Genomic DNA, 23,191 nt, shown 5'->3' with positions numbered 1-23,191 from the left:
GCCAACAATGTATTACTAATCCATGTGTTATAATGTGGGCGAACAGATAGAATGAGAACCAACAATATATATTTAGCGCCTCCAACAACTCAGTACAAATTGAGTTCAAATCTTTCGTATTCACTTTGGTTGTGGCCTCTTTAAAGGGTTTAGGGTTAAGGACGATAGCAATATTTACTTAACCCTTCTTAACTATTGTTATAAACTTAACATGTGTCAATTAATAATAGATGTCACACATAAAATGAGCGCAAAGATTTGATCCCCTACAAATTTAATTTAACAAATGAGGATGAGTTAACTTTGAAGAACATGGATCCCTCAAGATTAGGAATATAATAATTTGTATTTTATATAGATAGATTTCAACTATAAAAACAGTGGAGAAAAAAGTAAAGCCCTAACTTTCTCCTCCCCAACTTTATTTAGCACAAACGATAAAACCCAAAACCCTAATTTTGATTTCTTTTTGTCCTGTCCCATCGGACGGCTCTCAGACCTCAGGCAGTTGCAACCGAGGAGGTTTCCCTGGCCTTCATAGCTTCAAATCTTGGCTCCTTGGCTTGGAATTTGAGGCCAGAATACAGCTTCATGTAATCATCAAACAAAAATTTGGGATAAGTTGGGGTTTCCTCAGATTTCTTCTCCAGCAATGCCGGTGCCGGGCTGATAAACGCATCGTCGCCCGGGTTGTAGAACGAGGCTATCGACATTCTGGTTCCGTCCGACTGAGCTATCACCCGGTGAATTATACTCTTGTACTTCCCATTGGTGATCACCTGCATCAAATAATTATAGTCTAACATTTAGTAAACTTGATAGTAAAAGTAAAAATTATCAGTGTATGACGTCCTCTTTATTATAAAACGTTTAAGCGTTGAAATGTATCGGTAACATGTTTGTACGTTTTGTTGACGACAGTGATATTAATACATTATTGATGATGCATCAGACGTCCGGTCAATAAGACATGGGTAACTGGTAATTTGGTATACCTCAATCTGGTCACCTAAGTTGATGACAATGGAGTGGTGCATTGGGGGGACATCCACCCATTCACCATCCTTGAGGAGCTGGAGGCCGCTGACCTTGTCATCCTGGAAGAGCAGGATGATACCACCAGCGTCGGTGTGGGCCCGGAGTCCCTTGATAAGGTCTGGCTTGGGACATGGAGGGTAGTTGCTGACCTTGGTCCCAAAATTCGGACCCTTGGATCCATAGAAAGCCTTCTTTAGATAGCCCTTCTCAAGTCCAAGATTCTCACACAGCAAGTCCAAAAGCTTCTCAGCTAGCTTCTCCAATTCCACTGCAAATTCCTTCATGGTCTTCCTGAAATATTGTTCAAAATATATACAAGAAATCAATATGATATTCTAATACAATCTAGTCTACAAAACCGAGATCCAAACTTAGGTGCAACGGGGCCGCAAGGTGCTTTAGCTAACTTGGTTAAATCCAAATCAGCGGGAAATTAATTAAGTTTGTTGTAATTAGTGTGTGACCTGTAATCTTCCTCGAGATCAGGGATTTCGGAAATGTTTGAGGAAGGAAGGTGGCGCAAGAAGAAGGTGCTTTCCCAGTCCAAGTCGTGGATTTCGGACTGGACAGCGTCGAGGCCCTTGGCTACCACCATTTCCTTGAACCTTTGCTCCATGGTCTTCTTGTAGTGATCCTTGTTCATCTTCTCCACAGTGTCCAAAAGCTCAGTTGATATCCCATGGTTCACCAACTTCAGTTATTTATACACAAAACAAAGAGTTGTCATATTTCTACAGAAATTAAGGCAGTACCAAAAAAACTGAGCAACTAGGGCGGCGTATTTGTTTTCCGACTCTCATATGATTAGAAACGGATTTACTCTCAGCACACGAGGGACGGAGTTTTGTGCCTTGAGGAAGAAAAAAATATCCCAAAGCTTTGTTGGGTTACGTACCTCAAAGAAACCCCAGTTCTCACATGCATCATTGATCTTCTCCAAGGTTGCTGCTCTCTCTTCACCATTGACAAGGCTCATGTCAACAACTGGGAAAGTCGCCATTTCTCTTGGATTGCTTTCTTTGTATTTCCTTCTCTCTCTAGTTTTCTCTCGCTTTCTCTCTCTTTCTCACAAGCTTAACCGGCCTTGGTTAGTATGCTCACTTGCTCAGTTGTGGAGTACTTCCAGCTATATGCTGCAATTTATAGGCTCTAAAGGAGTGGAGATCTGTAAATAGTTTGGATTTATTATATAACTTTTTATAATCGACTAATTCAATTTAAATGTGATTTTACCTAAATTCAAATATGCATGGTAGTATTAAAATGTAAATCAAAATATGTATGGTAGAGAATTAACAATCGAAAAAAATATTTTATGATGTTTAGGATTATGAGCATTTGTATTTAGACACAATGTATTTAAATTCAACGTAAAGGAAAATAATACACACTAATTAAAGAAAAAGTATATATAAGTAAAAAAAATACATATATCTAATTATAAAAGGAAATAATATCAACCACTATTAGGCTCGTTTGAAATTGTTTTTAAAATGACTGAAAACATTTTTGTTGAAGTTGATTGCTTCCAAACAAGTTTATTTATTATTGTATCTAAAAATTATAAAAGGCCATGAAAAATTAAAAAATGAAATAAGATAAATTTAAAAAGAACAGGACTTGTGTGGGAGTATGTAAGCACGCCCTGATGGACCCCTACCAACTTGTCCTGAGGCTGTGGCCAATGGCCATAATCTATGTGCTGTTGAATCATCTTTCTTTTTTATCGTCTTTTTTACATGTTTATTTTTGTTCTGGGATGTTACAGTTTCTGTTTTAAACTGGCTAATCTTCCAGACATGACCGAACCCAAAGTCATGGCTACTTTTTCCCCATGCAAGCATACACTCGCCCTGGCTATCTGTCAACATTACTGTAGTTTAATTTTATCGGAGCAGTACTTCTTTTTTCAACTTTCAAAGAGATCACGAACCCCTCACTTGAATGATTAAAGAAGCCAGAATCACCCAACCATAAAGCCTGGAAATAGGAAAAGTGTCTCATGGGTGCACGAATTAATCATGCATGTCCCAAATTCCTTTGCTAATAAGTTGAGAGAGAGAGAGATCACGCGCACATATGTTATTTTTTAATTACTGTTCATCTGTCACGTCATTACGCGGTGCTGTCATTTTATTTATATATGTTACAACATATACATATATTTATTAATTAGTTTGTATTAGCTTTAGATCCATGAAATATCGACTATATCTTTACTTATATTGGAATATGCGAATTAATAATATTGTCATTTGCCATGTTTTCTTTTTCTTAATATTGGCAATTATAGCTTAAGCAGTAAAGACAAAACTAAGGCATGCCACAAAAGGCATTTCTCATCATTCATAAAAAAAGAGAAGTCGAAAAGCAAAAAACGTTGTGCGCAAATTAGTGAAAATCATTACCAAACAACATCTAGCTTTCGATGGATAACCTGCTAGTTAAACAATAGATTACAGGATTTAGAACTAGTACTTAGCAAATTAATTAATATCATTTGTTAAATGCATGGCTTGACAAGATTGCTTTCATGCAATGAGAAGGAACAGTAACATTGTGTATCTTCAAACAAAGAACACGTAACCAGAGGAGGTTTATAACTTTAATTAATCAATGAAAGATTCAACTCTCGTGTTAATTATTTATTAATTTTCTTATAATTTGAACTTCTTGAGCGTGGCTTCATATACGTCGGAGAGAGTGGGCTACTTAATTAGTAATTACTGGTGGTTGAAATTGGATGTGGTAGTTAATTTTCCTTTTCAAAAAATAAAACAAGTAGAATTTTTTTCTTGCATTCAGAAACACAAATATGTAACGTTCAACGTATACCATGAGTAATTGTTTTCTATTAATATACAAAGTTTATGTTATCCACGAAATTTTTGATTGTCGAAATATCAGAAAAATCAATCATTGATATGAAAGGGGGTGAAATGCAAACTTCACCCTATATCGGCAAGATCTAAGAAAATCAACAAATATCAATGATATATATTTATCAATTTGCTAAAAGAAATATGCCAAAACCCATTACAGATTTTAAACTTTTAGACTTTTTTGAGAAATTTTTCTCTAATTTCGACTAAATCTGAATGAGTTGAAACACCCACGCCATTGCAAATTCCATCATTTCCGTCATAGGCAACCGATATCAATATTTATATGATATATTCCTCGATATTTTCGTAAATTTGTGTACCAATATTTTCATAAATTTGCATATCAATATTTTCACCTATATCGATATTTTAAGTTTTGAATATATTCTAGATGCAATACACATCAGCAATCATGTTATTTACCTCATTATAACACATTAAATAACACACGACATAACTTATGCGTCAGATAACCTGGTAACCATCAAATTTTCTCCTAAAACCAAGAGGCTTTAAGATTCAACCAAAGACTAGAGAGAAAAGCCATGGGCTAAGAAACATGGAAACTGATTTAGTTGACGAAGCCATGGTCCTCTTTCTCCTCCATGAAGGCTCCCATATGACGATATTTGACTCTAACTTATAATGTTCGTTAGGAGTGTTTTAGAAATGGTTGAAAGTGTTTTGATGAAAATATTTTTGGAACCAATTTTTAGTAAAAATATAAGTGAAACGTGAGACTTGAAACCTAAAAACATTTTATCTAAAAGCGTTTTCAGTCATTTTAAAACACTTCCAAACGAGCCTTAAATTTATAGAATGTGAATTTATTTTTATTAATATACTTTTGATATGATACGCATCAACAATGTCCTATACTCTTATTATAACAAATTAAATATATCTTACATATTCACTACATAATTTGTGTTTCAAGTAACCCAGTACTCTTAAAAAGATTTCTCCTAAAATCAAGGGGCTTTTAAGATTCAACCAGAGACTAGAGGAAAACTATGGGCTATGAAACTAATTTAAGTTGACGAAGTTTGGACCCTCTTTCTCCTCCAACGATGGCTCCATATCAACTTTCAACATTCTGACGAATGAAAACCATTCAGAGAAATCTCAGTTTTCAACTTTCGGTCTCTTAGTCACATGCATGATGTCGCTTAGTAAATGTGTCACTGCCACAACCTATTTATTCTTTGTTGGAATTAACCTAACATAACGACTTGTAAACCTGTCGCTTAGGTAAGCAGTGTCGTAATCACTTGGTTTAGTTTTACGTGCAAATTCAGTGGCATATTCAGAAAAGATTGTTGGGGTAAATAAGAATAGTTCGGGCAATGAGAATTTTTGTTTTTTTTGGACGGAGTAACATGTAAATTGGCTTTTCATCAAGCCTTAGTAAGTCTAAGATCATTTGCTAAGTCATATTACACGCCAGTTTCGACATATACCAACAACGTTTGAGTGAGCACGTCGACTGATGTCAATAACTTTTGAGTGAGAATGCCAATAGATGTCAACATATGCCAAGTAAGCCTATCGAAAGATGTCCATAACAACGCACAAGGGCATGAAGCTAGCAGCTATCTTGTCTAGTGCCCATAAAGGCAATTTGTCAAGCAGTTAAAGAGCAACTTTCAAGAGCATCTCAGATTTTCAAAAGGAAACACCCAACTTTTCCATAAAGAATTTCTAAAATTAGGGGTAAGGGGCAGCTATAACCCACCATATCCCAAGTTGGATCCGCCCGCCAATTGTTTAACAAGATTGTGATCCTTGTTTTTAAGTAAATGCCCCTTGTTTTTTTCTTTTAGTCTGCTTCCCACCTTTGACAGAGCCCTACAAATACAACGGTTCGTGTTGTATGCATGCAACCAATAAATAAATAAATTTTGGTTGTGCATTATATTTATGGGTACTGAGTAATTAAGTACTGATAAGCTTAATTATTGTTTTATTCCTTCTGAAAGTTTGCGAGTCTCACTCCCTTGTCATTTTGACCTAACTTTCACTTTAAATCATGTTTTCGGATTTCACTTTATCTCTAGCCACGTAAGTATCTTGAACGGAAAACTTAACAAACTTAAACGCAAAAGTAAAACAGGACATAAAAAATGATTTAAAAGTCATGTTAAATCAAATAACTTTTGAAGGGCAAATGTGAAACTCAGAACACTTTCACAGGATAACATATTAATTAAGCCTTAAGTATACGAGTCATCTTAGAAAATTGTTCTAAATCTGCACGACTGCATGCACCCCAAAATATGGAAAGTTTGGTCTTATTGATTTATCGCTTTAGTCGTTTAGTTCAAATATATGTTAATTGAACTTGATTACGCACAAACCACGTGACTAAAAAAGTGTAGAACTTATACATACATACATATATATATACATACATACATATATATATATATATATATATATATATATATTGATCGAGCCAAGGATTCATGCATTTTCATTAAGGGAGCAAAGCAAAGCACATGCATATACAACTAGAACATGATCCATCTTCATATGTCTATCTATGTGACGCTCACTTTGTTAGTTTTTGGATCAAGTTCCAAATTCCATGTATTTTTTCTTTGTTGGCTTTACCTATATATTGCCTTATAATCTTCAAATTAGTAATGCAATTTCTTGGCTGGTTCATTTTGATGAAGTCATCATCCATGCATACAAGCATTCACACTCCACTAAAAATAATAGACAACATTAGCAAATTCATAATTATATTTTTATGCTTGAGCTATTAATACATGAATAATATATCTACACCCTCGAGATGTCCCTGGCGTCTCTAATCAGTGCACAATGCTAGTGTTCTAAATTACTCACAAAATGTCGCATCATTAGTTTACGACGCCATTTTTTTCTATGTTGCACTTCAATTAATCTCAACTTATCTTTCATCATGTGTCAATTTAGTTGTATTTAATGGTGCATTACAGGAAATCATTTAGAAGTAAGAAACAAGTTATTAACAAAAATTCCTATACATCACACATATATATAATACGTACAAAAAGAAGCAAGAAAGGTTTTTTAGCCAAAATTGTTCATGAGATTAGCATAACGGAGATTTTCACGGAAGGGCCAAGATGACTGACGGCGGACAAACTCAGAAACTAGTTTTATCGATTTCAAATTTTAAGGGCCAAAGTGAGAAGTTAAGCCAATTTTAGAGACTATTTTAGTTAAACTGCCAATGAAAAATTAATACTAGATATATAAAGAGAGCTCGTAGGATTTGTCAATCTACAAGGTGAGAATTAAGAATATAAGATATGAGCTAGAATGTCAAAGAATAAGCATTATGGTTTTGAAAATCTAAGCAGCTTATTAGAATAATTGGATCGGATCAATGAGATGAGATGGATTGAATTCCCTTCAGTTGGAGAATGATTTTCCTCTTGGCACTCAACTAGCTAGTTGCCTTATAATAAACAACAATTTACATTTATTTATGTACTATTTTAGTCAATTCAGTTGTTTAATTGTATTCGAATAATATGAATGAATTTATGAATAAGTAACGTTACTAACCCTACTGCATGTAAACTATTTTAATCGGCAAAAAGCATATTCATCATTCCACAAGAGGATAGAGAAAACCTACTTAATAAATTGCAGATGAACTTTCTCGTGTGCAGAATATTGAGTGCAACTAGTGTTATATCTCTTTATCTTTCTCGCAATCAGTGTTATAATTATCGATACTGATATCGATATATAAATTTATAGAGATATTGATGAATATATTGATATATATATAGGTGGTTTTCGACGGAAATGATAGAAAATTGTTGAAAAACGTGAAAATATACAATGAAACTACAGTGAATGTCATATGGCAGTTTGTCAATATTTAACCAACATGTTCAAGATATCAATGAAATCTATCGATTTTAGTCAAAATTTAAGAATTTCTCCAATAATATCAACTGTATTGAAAAAATTTCGAACACTACTCACAAGATCAATTAATAAAAAATAGGGTGAAGTGCTCCGATTTAGTCCCTGAACTATCACTTCAATGAAAATTAGGTACCTGAATTATTTTTCTGGTAAAATAAGTCCCTAAATTATTAAGAATTGCTAATTTCATTCATACTATTATATTCAAAGCTATTTTATCTAATTTTTCGTCAACTTAAGTTACTTGACACACTTTAGAGTGTAATACCGTCATTTTCTTGCCTATAAACCCTTAACATTTCATATAAGTTGTGAATCTAACATCTAATTTACCCTCCAAAGTTAATTCCATACACTGTTTCTTTACAAAAAAAAAAAAAAAAAATTAACAATCTATCCTTCAATGTGTATCACATGCAAGTAACGTTACTTAAATTAGTGGAAGATTGAATATAATAGCTTCGTATCTAATATTAGGAATGTAAGATTTTTATAATTCAATAACTTATTTTTTGAAGAAAAAAAATAATTTAAAGACTTAATTTTGATTGAGGTGATAATTCAAAGCTTAAATTCACAGTTCATTCTAAAAAATATAAAAGTTATAGACACTAGTCATATGATAGACTTCTCAATCCCTACTTCCCTGCCCAGCATTCTCGATTAACTCTATCGGTTGTCCATTACTCACATTTATGTTCTCATGCATGGCAACCTGTTATTCGGGATCCGATATATTACTATTTTTCTATGAACCTCACGTGTGAAAATCAAATGCCATCGGGTTGCTAGTTTAAAAGTTTGTGTAGATGTGTTTTTAAAATAACTAAAAAATATTTTTGATGAACATATTTTTAGATCTAATATTTAGTAAAAATATAAGTAAATCCTGAAAAAGCACTTAAAGTGATTCATGAAAGAAGCACATAATTGATACTTCTTACAGAAAGCACTTTCAGTGTTTTTGGAACTCAAAAATATTTTCTCTAAAAATACTTTTAGTTATTTTAAAAGTACATCCAAACGAGCTCTAAGATTTCTAATGTGAAGTAATATATATCAGTTGATCACATATAATATATATATATATATATATATATAATTAAGTGGACCCTCGCTGAGGAGATTCTTTCTTCCTTGATCGTGCAAATATTTGACCGGTTGCTCTTTCGGTCATGTGATTGAGAATTTGGATAAGTCATAGATGGCGGGGTAGATCCACCATGCAATGTTATGGGCGACTAGATTAATATATATCAACAACAACAAAAATTTGATATCATCAAGATTGTGATCACTTTGCTTTGCCATGTGTAGAATGCATTAATCAAATATTTTACAAGTTCTTGTGACATGTGAGTGGTATAAATAAGGGTTAACTATCAACTACTACATCATGTAGTTTATAAAAGATAGTCTAAAAATTTAACATCACTAACATCATTCTAACTTGAAACATTTTCATGGATAAATGATATGATAATAAGAGACATATAGATGTTTGGCTCTATTATTATAATATGAAAATACCCTATGATTAATCATGTTGTCTAATATTATAATATATAAATTAGTAACATCTTATGATAATGAAATCATCACACTAAAACAAAAGCAATAGAAAAAAGAGTGTTTCTAAAACTAAGTACTTAAAATATGGGGTATGATCATATAGGGTTATATGATCACATAGACGTACAGGTGATATGTCATGTGATTACATATATATATACGTGTAGGAGAAATGTAGGATTACAAACGAGAGATTTTGAATATGGACACATATGTTATATGTCATTATACAAGTACATGAATACTAGAAAAAAAAAATCTCTACACATATATATTAAAATATATAATGTACTGCACTGTATTCTGAGCCCATTAAAAAGCTCTCATTGCAAACAAAGTCATAGGGAAAGCGTGCGAATAGAAATGTAGGGTTGCATTTGGATTTTAACTTCTTCTAGTTACCAGTCCTCTCTCACTCTCTCTCTCTCTCTCTCTCATGCCAAAAACTGAAAAAGAATAAACCCAGAGCATCTTGAATGAATCAACATCGAACAAAAGTAGAAAGTGATCGAAATGGGATTTTATATTGCATGCAGAATATCTTTGTCCCGCTGCTTAAAAAAAGCACCACATTATTAATTGGAACCAATTGAAGAGGAAGCTTTCCTTTATTTTTTTCTTTTCTTTTCTCAAAAGTGGAATTTTGATGCCATTGATTGAATAATGTATACTTCACGAACTCGGAGCTTTCTCTTTGTCACGCTGCACTTCCATATAAAAAGGACATGTAGATTGTGGATACTTTGCACGCAACATCGAAAGATAGACGTTCATTCATTTCATCAATGCAAAGACACGTAGATAGAAACTAATGCATGTCCTTATATTATTGACACGAGATAATTATGTCCTGCACAATGTTCTAAAAAGCGCTAGGCACTAAACACTAGGCAGGCAAAGACTTAGCGCCTAAGGGTCTAAGCGAACCTAAATGATGCTAGGGAGAGATTTTTAGAACAATAATCATACAAGTCCTTCTCCATAATCCATATAACATATCTGTGCTGTGCATGAATATGATGCCCATTTTTTATGTAAACTGTATATGCGAATCTTTTGATACATGTATGCCATGCAGATTGATATATCATGGGTTCTTTACTTATATTCTTGCTGAAGGAGTTGCTCATGCTTATACTTTTCTGCAATAGTGACCACTTTTTAAGCCACTGTATGATTAAGCTCTCTGACCTCTCTTGACTCACACACAAATGAGGCGCACAGAATAATGTAGTAAACAAGGAATGCAGGAACAAATTAATAACGACGACACACAAAAAAAGGCATCTTACTTTGATTAAAAAAAAAAAAAGTTTTTTTCAATAAAAATATAAATAAAAAAGGGCATCTCTTTCGAATTGCTAGAGTCAACTTGCGTGGTGCTAATCATAAGTCGTTTAGGCCAGTAAATTACTATTCACAATTGAAAAGTTCCACCATTATTAACTTTCAGACATTTTGACATAAAATTACACATCTGTTATATATGCGCGCTAGCATGTGATCGAGTTGGAAATAGTAAAGATGTTAGAGAAAACTAGTTGTTCAATGTTGGTTCGCTTCTTAGAATCTTGACATGGTATCAAAAGATAATCCCTTGATGATGAGTAGTAGTTTAATTTCGAGACAGTATCGTATTGAACTTATTAATAATGGCTTGTTGACAGTTTGAATTTAGAGATTTTCTGCAACGCACATCAGAAGTACATATTTCAGTTACACATAAAAATAATAGGTGTTAGATTGTTTGCTCTAACGCAACGTAACAACTATTGTTCTTATGTGTAACTTAAATGTTTACCTTTTTATGTGTATCGGAGTTAATTCATCTCAACAGTGGTTTAGAATATGATCGAACCGAAGGACCTAGGCCCAACTTCATTTTGGGTTCAATCTATAACTTATACGAAGGAGTACTCAACTTCATGTTGAGCAAGAAAACCATCATTTGCATTGTTTTGGTACGCATTCTTAATAGGAAAAACAGCATTGGACTTTTTTGTATGGGTTTGTAAAAAATAAAACACATTGAGCCCACATATAGGTTGATAGTGGTTGTAGTTGGTCCAAACCCACCCCAAATGTTCTTCAAGTTTCCACAAAACCACACAGAGAAACAAAAGCCAACGTTTCACGCTTATTTTTTTAATAACACTTAGTATTACGATTTAATAGTGTTTCTCTTCCGGCTTTGGTGAAAGGTCTTAGGTTCTATTATCGCTAAAGGAGAATTTAAATCACTTATTATGGTTAACCCAATATAAGGCTTAGCTCACTCCTTTACCTCCCCTTCGTGTAGATATCGTTTCCTAAAAATAAAATACAAAAATGACAATTGCTTTTGTTTTAACAAAAGCTTCCTTGTACATGCATTATGGTGCGATTGTGTACACGCATTATGGTGCGATTACGAAGATAATCAAACTCATTATATAACAGCTATGCTAATATGGCATTCTGGTACGATTGTGATGATATTTTCAGATAATCATGCATTATCATATGTATTCAGTAATATTCTACTTTAACTAATAGAAGTGTACTGATCGAAATTCAAACTCGTTATACAACGACATGCTAACATTTACTGTTCTTTAAGAAAATTAAACTCATAATAGTGCTTAATTATTTTGACAACGTAAGATACCTTCAACTCCAAGAACCAAGTGCATGGCATGCATAAGAAACATTACTGGAAAAAGGGAAAAAATTACCCATTAAAATATACCCCAAAAATAACAAAATTCATGGCAGCTTCATTGTACTTTTCAAGTTGCAGAAGTATAGAGGTAATGTAAACACAATTATTATTTAATTAATTAGTTTTTTTAATTATTAGTTTATTAAATAATAAATCAAATTTAAAAATCTGATTAATTCAAATGATATGACTGTTCACATCAAATACCATTTAAGATGATATGAAAATATGGTATGAATAACATTACTTTATAAGGACTAATTAAATTCAAGAACCCCATATTGCATGTGAACAAATTGAATTGAATTTTCTGGTGATTGAAAATTCCACCATCAAAGTTTCAACACTATCACGAATCTCGAGGCCTCCTCCCACAAACGAGCAATTTTTCGGTGTACCCGGTACACCAAAAAAATTTGGTGTACCCTCACTCATAATGGTGAGGGTACACCAAAAAAATTTGGTGCACCCTCACTTTTTGTACACCAAAAAAATTCTAATGAGTGAGGGTACACCAAAAAAATTTGGTGTACCCGGTACACCTAAAAATTTTCCCCCACAAACAAGCACATCAAATATTTTCTGGTTTTTTTGTTTTTTTCTTGATCATCCAATCAAATCCGACGATCGCTAGAATATATCGAGGACCTCGAGGATCGAACGGTTGCAGAGGGGACAGGATCCTCGATTCAACCACACCTCTCTCGAACACACTCCGCAAAATGTGTGACCACACGGGATGAAAGCCGCGCCTTTTTTCCTTCCATACACACGCAGCACACCGAATCGCTCCCTATCCCTCCCTCCGCTGTTTTTTCGCTCAACGCCGTCGCGCCACCGCCAAACGGGTCGCACCCGTCCATCTCCGTCTCCTCAATCAGCCTCATCAGCGACACTCTCATCGGCGTTCCCGCGATTGCATTACCCGTGGGACCCACCGACCCCTCTCCCTCCGGATCCTGAGGAGCCCGCAACTGTCGCTCGGCTGCCAGCGCCGCAGCCAAATTCATACCCGATCCGTGCGAAACCGGAGCCACGCAACCCGGATCCCAAATATTAACCGGTCCAGCCTGGCCCACATTTATAACCACTCGTTCTTGTGGCGGAAGATTTTGCGGTTCTTGATCTTCCTCATCCTCTCTGGCGCCAATCGCCGACGTCCGTCCGAATCCCCAGGTGGCCCCACAGCATCCGAACACGCTCAGTCTCAGCCGTTGCTTGAAGCTCCGCCTGCCCACAGCCCCCGTCGCACCATCCGCGTCGTCCATTTGCTCTCTCAGAACCTCGAGGACCGTCCTTGCCGCCCTCTCCCTCCGCACCGATTCCTGCAATATCAGACTTAGTTGACTCATACTTCAACAAACGATTCAAAACCCGCTACAAAAACCCAGAAGAAGAAAGACAAATATTCGGAGAAAGAATTGTTGCTGAGAGAAAAAAGACGTACAGATTGGGATTAAATGGAGGGGTCCAAGTCCGACTCTGTCCATGAAGAACCCGTGAGCGTCTTCAACAAACAGAACAAAAGCACTTTTGAGAAAAGCAGGACTGCAAAATTGGATTCGGCGGGATTCTGAAAACTGGGTTATGTAAAATGCGAGCTGAGCGCCAGCTCTGTCGTTGAAAAAAAAGATTTTGGGGTTAGAAAAAAGCAAGATAAAGGGACAAAATAGAAGCAGAAGAAGAAGAATGAAAGAAAGAAAGCAAAAATGGTGGCTTATAGCAAGATGGAAACAAAAACAAAGTAAATTCATTTTCCATATTTACTTCTGGATTGAAACAAAAACAGCACAATGTCATAAACGTAGTGCACTTGGTAAAGTTCGACACCATTTGGAGCTACAAGTTAATCATTAACTTGTTAATGCTCAAATACGTATGCTTAGCAATTTAATCACAAAGGGGGAAATTAAGGTCAACCCCAACCCATAAATATTTCTATAAATAGAAATGCTAATTTGACTATTTTAAAAGTAAAACTCTCTATCGACTTTCTACCATCTCAATTTATTCAATAATATTTTATACTATTGGCATGAAAATTAACGTTAATTGTGAGATGACAGTTAGTCCATAAAAAATCGCACTTTTAAAAAAATCATCTTAACATTTCTCTTGAATAAAATCTCTTATAAAATTGGAAGGTGACTTAAGTGAAGTTGGTGGGAGTCCGGATCCTTTTTTATGATTCTTGTTGGATTCTTTTTTTGAGGATTCTACGTGATCCGGACCGCTTATTGTATATCGTGCGATTAGAAATCATTATAAAATATAAAATTAAATATAAATAATACCTTACGCATGATTTACGATCGACTGTTAAAGTCACGGAATCCTAAGATTTCCAAAAAAAGAAGTTCCTGGGAGTTCAATCATTATTAGATATGCGAAACGATGTGCCTACTAAAAGTTTGTCCCTCTACAAGTGAAGCTCGTTGCATTGATTGCGCTTCAAAAGACACGTTTGCAATTGAGAACAACTTTGCAAAGCACATCATAGCTGATTAATAAGTAAATAATAATGCTGATTAGCCCTAATGCTGGAAGAAAATCATAACAAAGGCTAATGTAACAGTGTGATTAATAATTTCACGTAATTTAATAACGTGAAATACAAAATTCACCAAATATAAGCGAGATATTTAGAAATCAACAATGTTTATCAATTCACTATGTAATTTTTTTTTTTTTTTGAAATTCATTGCAGATTTTGAATCGAATGTGTAACTTCTCTCATTTTGTGAGAGTCTCTCATCGTTGCATGTAAGGGCCTTCAACTATTGCCAATTCATGCCCCCAGCCCTAGTTGTGGCTAGGGTTAGTGGCAACTTCATGGTTCTTCTCTGTTTTCTTCTTTATGTTTATCTTCCCCTTGTTTGCAATCTTACTCTTCCTATTATTGTAAACTAAACTAAAAACCAATCAAGCAATAAACAAAACACAACGATTTTAGAGTTCCTTCAATGTAGGAGTACCTCTCTAAATATGAAAACTTTATTGATTACCAACAAATACAAGAGAACTCACAAACACAAAATGTTCTAAAGTATACAAACTTATGCCTCTCAAAACTTTATCTCACATCCATCTATTTATATTAATAGATGTCGTAGGTTTACACAAAGTCCCTAGAATATAGGAAACCCAATCCTATACTAAACCAAATCCTAAACCAACTAGGAAACACAAATCCAAATATTTTGCGTCCAAGATATCCTAATCCTTTTTAGTTTAGGCATATTGGTTTAATGCCAAATCAAACAATCTCCACATTGGCATGAAATCCATATTGAGGCATCCAACAACTTCTGTCGCTTCACCATATTGCAAGATCAAACTTGCTTCAACTACACCAAATCCAAGTAGTGCTCGAACTTAGCTTGCATTAACCACTTTTGTCAACATATCAGCTAGATTATCTTATGTAGCAACCTTTTTTAGACGAATCTCAACTTCAGCTATCACTTCTCTCACAAAATGACATCGTACATCAATGTGCTTAGTCATAGCATGATGTACCTGATATCTAGCCAAATAAATGGCAGTTTAGTTGTCACAATATACATCCAACTTGTGTTGTTCTACATCTAAATCTCCTAACAACCCCAATCCACATTGCTTCTTTGATAGCTTCAGCGATCGTCATGTATTTTGTTTCTCTGGTTGATAGTGCTACCGTTGGTTGTAATATTAATCTCCAGCATATTAAACCTTTTTCCATGGTAAATACATACCCAGTCGTCGATCTTCTCTTGTCGAAGTCTCCAGCAAAGTCTGAGTCTACATATCCAACTGAGAACTCACATCTTTCAAAATAAATACCTTTGTCCCTTGTTCCATGTAAATACCTTAGTATCCACTTAGCAGCATTCCAATGCTCTCTTCCAGGATTATGCATGAATCATCCAAATTACCATGAAGGAATGCAATCTTTACGTCTAGTTGTACTATTCAAGGTTGAATTGTGTAACTAGGGCAAGCACCATTTGAATGGAGGAGTGCTTAACCACAGGAGAAGAAATCTCATTGTAATCTACTCCCTCATTCTAAGCACATCCTTTAGCCACTAGCCTAGCTTTAAATCTCACCAAGTTCTTGTCATCCTCTCCATCCTTCTTTGCATAAATCCATTTGTAGCCAATTGCTTTCCTTCCTCTAGGCAGCTTCACCAATTCCCTAAGTCTTATTCTTGTGAAGGGAAAGCATCTCTCAAACAACATACAAACAAAATAAAATAAGCAATATACTACTTGAATCACCAGTTGAATGACTTTTGTAATAGACTTGCAGTGTATAATACTGTAATCTAGATACAATACGGTATAAAACATACAATCTATATTTTTGTGCATGATTAATATCCTTTTAAGCAAATACACTTCCAGATAGGCCTATCAACTAATAGCTTGTCATAGAGGGCTGGTTTGGTATTGCTGTGCTTTGAAAAAAAGCTGCTTTTGCTATGCTATGAGAATAAGCAGCTGTGAAATAAAGCAGCAGAGTGTTTGGTAAAGTTTTTTGTAAAAGTGTTTTTGAAAAAAAAAAAAAAAGCAGTATTATAATATTTGGTAAACTTTTATATAAAACAGATATAAAAAAGTTGGTTTTTCAAAGCGGGGTTTTGCAGCTTCTTGTTTTTGGTTTTTTTTTTCACCCCAAACTATAAAAAAAAGTTGAAGCTGAATGTTTATCAAACACAAAAATAGCTCCCAGCTTTTTTTTACACCAGTTTTTTTTTAGAATCACCTCAGTACCAAACTAGGCCTGAGTCACATCATAACCTTTGTGACCATTCTGTAATAGGCCATACTTTTGTGTCAATTAACGACCCAGTTGAACTAACACCAACAGAACTTATGTTTTCCTTTGAACTTGAAAAACAAAATAAGCAAATACAATTTTTAGTTGAGATATGAAAAAATAAATTTCAGCAAGGACCGAAAAGAAGGCACAATCAAGTTTCATAACACAAAATTCATCAACCCTAAACCCTAATTCCGAGAAAATACCCATAATACCTCCAGAGACACCTAATTTGCATGATTCACAACAAAAAGGGTATAAATACACCAATTTTCGCTGTTAAATTCAAAAGATGACAAAATTAAGATTGGAGTTTCACGGTTCTTACCCAAATTTGCCCACATTCAAGTATACTCACGACCATTCAAGTTCGTATATCCTCAAATGATCATCACCCAAACCAACGTTAAACATGCAACACGAAAATGAATCATATCCCCAAAATTCCAAAAGTAGGGATATTCCGAATATGGACAAAAAACTAAAATAGCTTACCTTCTCGTGTATAGCTTGTCATCCAGAATTCAAAGTTGAAAACATAATGAAGTTCAAAGTATGACGAAGAAGCAGAAGAATTAAAGAGCTGTGCCTATGAAAAAAAAAATGAGAGAGCAGGTACCAGAACAATCTATGAAGAAAAAGAATTGGGTAAATTACATTTTCATACCTCAGGTTTGGGGCATATTTCAATTCTTTACAACATCTTCAAAACATTTCACTTTCATACCTTAAGTACTATTTTATTTCAAAATAATACCTCCGTTACATTTTCCATTCATTGATCCGTTAAGTGCTGACGTGGCTGCCACATATATGTCACGTGGCTGCCAAATGTCTGCCTAAAAAAAATTTTTTAATTTTTTTTTTAATAAACCTAAATCTTCTAAATATATATAAAAAACAACAAACAGACACCTTATCCCCCTTATCCTCTTCTTTTCTCCCCGCAACCCCCAACCCCCAAACCTAGAAAAAAAAAAAAAAAAAAGTTAGAAAACTAGATCCCATCATCACCCCCACCCCTCCCCCCTGCCCCACGGGCCGAAACCCCCCCATACTTAAACCTTCAACCGAACAAAACCCAGATCCCGTCAAACACCCCCCGGGCGATGTCGGAGCCTCATCATCTTCCATCCGTCGTTCGCACCCATCCTCCACCTCCTCCTTCGCACCCATCCTCCACCTCCTCTGCACACCCATCTTCTTATCTTCTCCCTTCCAACCTGAGCCCAACCTGCAACTCAGAAAGAAGAAAAAGGAAAAAAAACCCAACGCACCCTCTTCCCTCCTTTACACACCCTACTCCTTAAATCCACACTCATTAGGGAAGACAGGATCTAGGTTGTATGGAAATGGAGATTTTTTTTTTTCCTGGGTTGCAGGTAGTGAGTGCGGGGGAGGAGGTGGAGGGTGGGTCCATGGTGGGTTTGGGGAAGATGGGATGGGGAGGAAGATGAAAGATGGGTTTTTTTTATTTTCCCCCTCTCCTCTTCTTCTTCTGGGTTGCAGGTTGGGTTAGGGGGTTAGGGAGGGATGGGGGTTAAGGGTTTAGCTTTCGTTTTTGGTTTTTTTTTTTATTATTATTAGAAGATTTAGGTTTTAAAAAAAATTAAAATTTTTTTTTTATTTGCCACGTGGCAGACATTTGGCAACCACGTGGCATATATGTGGCAGCCACATCAGCACTTAACGGATCAATAAATGAAAAATGTAATGAATGTATTATTTTGAAATAAAATAGTACTTAAGGTATGAAAGTGAAATGTTTTGAAGATATTGTAAGGAATTAAAATAAACCTCAAACCTGAGGTATGAAAATGTAATTTACCCAAAAGAATTTGAGGTGAATGAGTGAATAAATTGCTTACATAAAAAGCCCATTTCAGATCAATGATCCCTTTCTCACCCTGATAACATTTTACAATTGCAATTAGTAAAATTTTCTTAATAAGGGGAAAGGCGCAAGTAATAAGCATTAGAAATGGAAACCTGATATAGTGATTAAGGCCCTTGAATAAACTTGTGAAGCTTGAATAGTCAGTCTCTTCACGCGGTTGCAAGAACTAGTCGTTAATTTGGAAATTATTCAATACGTGTTAAAACATGAATCAAAAGCAAATTGATGAATATAAAATTAGAAGGGAAAATGTAAAATGACTTATTAATTTTATACGTTACAAAAGGGCAATACTCTTATACCTTCAATCTACAAACCTCATGATCATTAAAAGCAAGAAAAAATTGGATAAAAAAAGTTGCTTATAATCTGTTTATTTGGTGAAAAACTGCAGAAAGAGAAACAAATGTAAAGAGGCCACAATATACTTTTACAGACGACCGTACAAAGAAGAATAAGTCGTACATATTTTGGTGGTGCAAATTGCAAAAGAAAATCTGATTTTCCTCTGCGCTGTGATGTTTTCTCCACCAGAAAACGTCTCATGATACAGTACCTTAAACCAAAATGAGGAATACCTCCGTATGAAAAAATTTGCACTCTCCTACATATTCAACTCAATTACCCAAAATTTAAGCTCCAAAATTTAACCATTTGAATTCTCAAATTACACAAAATTAGTGAAGAAACAAACCCCGAAATTTTTTCAATTCATGAGCGAGCAAGGCCTTGTCATCAAATTTCTTTGAATGATGGTGTGTTCATTTGCATCATTTTAACATCTTCTCCTAATAGCTGCTTGTTTTAAGTTTTCATCGAATTTACATTAGCAAGGAGTGAAATCACAACTTTCTAATATAAAATTCAAATAACGTGTATACCTGCACTTTCTATTTTTAAGATAACGTGTATATCTGCATTGTTACCTGGAATATCAAATTATAGATAAATTATTTAAAAGCATTCAACAAAAGTGTGGCGTTCAAATATATTTTATGAATATATGATAAAGTATTTAGACAGTTACTTCGCAGATAATTCTTCAATTCATGAACAACTTGCGCATCTTTGACAAATGAAACAGTGCAGAAGTCAACTTGATCGTCCCCTCCAAACTTAATATCTTCCCAATATTTCTATGCAATAAATAAGTTTAGACAACTATATCAATTAGGAAAACAGACCATAAAGAAATAAAAGAGGATTTAATCGACAATTTAGGAGTCAACTAGTGATAGAAGGCGATGTTGCACTTTTCCTCACTTTTTCTTTTTGTGTTTGTATAGATTCCTCCAACAAAGACAATGCAGGAAAGATAGTGGCCCCAAAAATATCCACATGCGATTTTTTTTTTTTTTTTTAATTTCATAGGGGAGTGATACCTTAGTTCCCTTTAGTGGTAGGGTTAAACTGTAAAAGTCAAAAACACCATTCGGAGTGTGTACAAAATTAAAAATATACCTGTAAGTCCGTGCATAACACATAAAAACAAAATATGAAAGAATGATGACAGTCACAAAACCAGTAAAGTTATTCTTCTTCCTTCTTAATTTTCCTTTTTTTCTTACTCTCAATTTTCTCTCTTCTTAATTTGTGAGACATCAACTGTATCAAGAGTATGATGTTTTTAAGGACAGAGAACTAATAAGTTGCTTGTATATAATTAATTATCACAAAGTTAAGAGTTCTGGAAGCCCTTGACAGGTGAAAGTTTGACAATTACCTGGTACTTTATCTTGTACAATCTAGCAGCTGATGCATGAGATAACATGATATTATGAGCTACCATGTACGGCTTGGTTGAGGAGTTACCTCTAGAACAGTTGACACCAAATGGAGCTGAAAATCATTGTGGCAGAAGAAATCCAATATATTAACCTCCAAGTATAAAAACATTAGGCTCATTCATTGCAGTCCAATGCAAAACTCTATCCTCAAAATTTTTTAAGTGTGCATCTACAGATGCAGTGAAGTCTTTTCTGCATCCACAAAAGTGTTCCATCATGATCATCTCCAATCCCATTTTCTGCATGTCCCATTTAAAACTCACCCATAAATGTTAGGAATTAACATAGTTTTTCGACTAACCCATCCTCCACACTCCTCGTCAAGTGCCTGTGGGAGATCACTGTAGTGTAAAGTAACACGTGGTTCGACTATTGGTTGAAACAAACAACTTAATTAGTTATGAACATAAGGAATTGGATCACTATAGCTACTAAATTATTAATAATACGTGACATAGCTACTAAAATATATTAATACTAAGTGATATTTTCTTTCTTTAATAGATAGACTGTTACCATAGCTGATCAGTTCATTAATAAGATTGTTGTAATATTTTACATCCTTCGGATGTCCTGTTCCATTTGAGAGAAACAAACCGATTATTGTTTAAGTGTGAAAGCTACTTGTTTTGTTCAATCTAAGTTATAATTTGGTGATCATGCATACTTGGGATAAGTCTTGACCATGAGATGGAAAATCTATATGCCTTCAAACCAGTATCCACCATTAGTTGAACATCTTCCTACAATGGTATATATAATACATATGATGCGTGCGTATCAAATAGCATCAGTATGTTTCTAATTAGTATGATATGGATTTCTACAATACAAAAAAACGCTTAGTCCCGAATCGTTTCAACAAATAAATGAAAGGATTTCCTCTATTTGTTGATAAAGAATTAGAGCAAACAAATAGAGAATTAGTCTCATCATGTTTATTCTAATTTAATTTAATAAATTCCCCTAAAATCCCCAAGAACCCCAATTTATAAACCCCAAACAAAGGCAAAAAAGAGAGAGAAAACCCAAATAAAGGGAAATTTGAGGAATTCAACATACCGTAATCAGAGGGAGGACGCTTTCGTATGGTTTAATTCGTCGACGACGGCGGCGGTTGTCCATTGTCGCTGTACCTCCAGTACGCATCCGCCATGTTTGAAGCTTGTGGACCGTCACTACTTGGTTTGTAGGCTCCGCGGAAAGAGATATGGGGAACGGAGAGAAAGGAAGAGCAGAGGAAGATGAAAGATTATGGATTTTCCATTAGAGAATGAGAGAGAGTAAGATTGAGAGATCAGAGTAGAGGAGAGGAGAGCAGAACGGAGAAGGGGCTCCCCTTTTGAGATCAGTGAATGGAAGTAACTGGAAAAAGCGCAGCTTCTCCTTCCCTTTTCACGATGACCAACACCTGTCCCTTTGAATTTTTTATTTTTTTACACCGATGGCATGGCCGTAAATAAACTAAAACTCATCCCAAATCACTGTTCAATTATACAGTGCAATTTCTCCCCCTTCTTTAGACTAAAGTAATGCGATTGATTAGAAGGGCTCTTGCTAGAAACAACTCAAATTTCTTATTAAATATACTAAGTACTTTTTCTAGAAAGTCATTTTGAAGTGTTTCTTCTTGAAGAAAAAGAAAAACATAACGTGTTATTCTTTAGAAAGTGCTCTATGAGCCATAAGTACTTTTGACATTTTCTCTCAAATGTAATCGTAAACTCTTGATTGTCAAGAAGATTTGAAAAGCATCTTGAATAGTTTTCTAAGTTTCGACGTACTTTTAGTAAAATCACTTATGAGATGAGAATAATTCTTTCTAGTTAAACATTTCCAAACATGCCCGAAAACCTATTTGATTGAGGTGCTTATATGGTATATACAGAAAAGTGGTTTTTCTGTAGTCTCTTTTTAAGTTTTAGATGATAAGATGAAGTCATTGAAGTGAATGGAGCTTAATGATTTGTTTAGTTCTCCATGTTGCCCTATCCAATTATGCCGAAAATCAGTCAAAGATTGTTTAGTCATTTAAACATAATTAAATAAATTAACGGTTCATCATGAATATGTTCGTTACCTACATCGTTGATTTATTTTGATACATTTGGGTAACTAAACGGTTCTCAATTCGAATGATTTTTTTTTTTGTTCGGATAATCTTCAAATGAACATTAAAAGATTAAATGATTTCGATCATGAAATTTTTACCATAAATATACGTTATTTGCAAGTAGTGAAATCTCTCTCTTCTGCATGTGCATTACAACTTCATTAAAATATCTCTCTCTCCTCCACTGAATGAATAAATATTAGAATTTTGTTTATTAGTGAAATAAAATATTGAAATTTGTTGAATTTGTTGAAACGTTTGTCAACAAATATTTATTTGAAGAGCCACATTTGCATAAGCTGGTGTAGATGCTCTTGAGTCTTGATGCTACTTAATATGCAGTGTGGTCACTAGTTGCGTTATCCTTGCACATTTTTAAAGTAGTTTTAAATATCGTTTTGTTATAAAAAAGAATTCACTGACTTAAATTCAGTGATTCAGTTTGAAAATTTGCTTCACAGG

At 34.6% G+C, this 23,191-nt stretch overlaps 2 protein-coding genes and 1 pseudogene across 10 annotated transcripts; all 3 read right to left on the bottom strand.

Moving 5' to 3' along the window:
- Window positions 1–293: 293 nt before the first annotated feature.
- On the bottom strand, window positions 294–2,171 carry LOC103946813 (1-aminocyclopropane-1-carboxylate oxidase 2). Its single transcript, XM_009357643.2, has 4 exons — window positions 1,934–2,171; window positions 1,503–1,729; window positions 996–1,329; window positions 294–779 (listed from the first exon to the last, which is right to left on the bottom strand). The coding sequence occupies exons 1-4, from the start codon at window positions 2,036–2,038 to the stop codon at window positions 501–503; spliced, it is 945 nt and encodes a 314-aa protein (XP_009355918.2). The 5' UTR covers window positions 2,039–2,171; the 3' UTR covers window positions 294–500.
- A 10,194-nt stretch (window positions 2,172–12,365) lies between these two features.
- On the bottom strand, window positions 12,366–13,973 carry LOC103946903 (annotated as a pseudogene).
- A 5,096-nt stretch (window positions 13,974–19,069) lies between these two features.
- LOC103945486 (beta-glucosidase 11-like) lies at window positions 19,070–22,011 on the bottom strand. Of its 9 annotated transcripts, XM_048582435.1 has the most exons (5): window positions 21,679–22,011; window positions 21,284–21,323; window positions 21,133–21,189; window positions 20,880–20,985; window positions 19,070–20,808 (listed from the first exon to the last, which is right to left on the bottom strand). In XM_048582435.1, the coding sequence occupies exons 1-5, from the start codon at window positions 21,763–21,765 to the stop codon at window positions 20,703–20,705; spliced, it is 396 nt and encodes a 131-aa protein (XP_048438392.1). In that variant the 5' UTR covers window positions 21,766–22,011; the 3' UTR covers window positions 19,070–20,702. The 9 variants fall into 9 exon arrangements, 2 of the variants coding, with proteins under 2 accessions (XP_048438392.1, XP_048438393.1); XR_007257703.1 differs by lacking the exons at window positions 21,133–21,189; window positions 21,284–21,323 and having other exon boundaries at window positions 19,070–19,755; window positions 19,857–20,808; window positions 21,679–22,006; XR_007257699.1 differs by lacking the exon at window positions 21,284–21,323 and having other exon boundaries at window positions 19,070–19,755; window positions 19,857–20,985; window positions 21,679–22,005.
- Window positions 22,012–23,191: the final 1,180 nt, after the last annotated feature.

Source organism: the organism of the source record quoted next, unplaced genomic scaffold (genome assembly GCF_019419815.1).
Source record: "Pyrus x bretschneideri cultivar Hongxiangsu unplaced genomic scaffold, Pyrus_bretschneideri_v1 Contig19, whole genome shotgun sequence".
NCBI lineage: Eukaryota > Viridiplantae > Streptophyta > Magnoliopsida > Rosales > Rosaceae > Pyrus > Pyrus x bretschneideri.
The sequence above is the reverse complement of the archived record's forward strand: the minus strand, read 5'-3'. Positions and strand labels throughout refer to the sequence as shown.

Excerpts from the sequence above, each read along its gene's own strand:
- LOC103946813 (XM_009357643.2), bottom strand. The coding sequence starts at position 2,038 with ATGGCGACTTTCCCAGTTGTTGACATGAGCCTTGTCAATGGTGAAGAG. Across the intron at positions 1,730-1,933 it reads AGAACTGGGGTTTCTTTGAG|TTGGTGAACCATGGGATATC; the intron begins GTACGTAACCCA and ends AAATAACTGAAG. Across the intron at positions 780-995 it reads ACTTAGGTGACCAGATTGAG|GTGATCACCAATGGGAAGTA; the intron begins GTATACCAAATT and ends TATTTGATGCAG.
- LOC103945486 (XM_048582435.1), bottom strand. The coding sequence starts at position 21,765 with ATGCGTACTGGAGGTACAGCGACAATGGACAACCGCCGCCGTCGTCGA. Across the intron at positions 20,986-21,132 it reads TAATGAACTGATCAGCTATG|TCGAACCACGTGTTACTTTA; the intron begins GTAACAGTCTAT and ends TTCAACCAATAG. Across the intron at positions 20,809-20,879 it reads TTAATTCCTAACATTTATGG|AAAAGACTTCACTGCATCTG; the intron begins GTGAGTTTTAAA and ends TTGTGGATGCAG.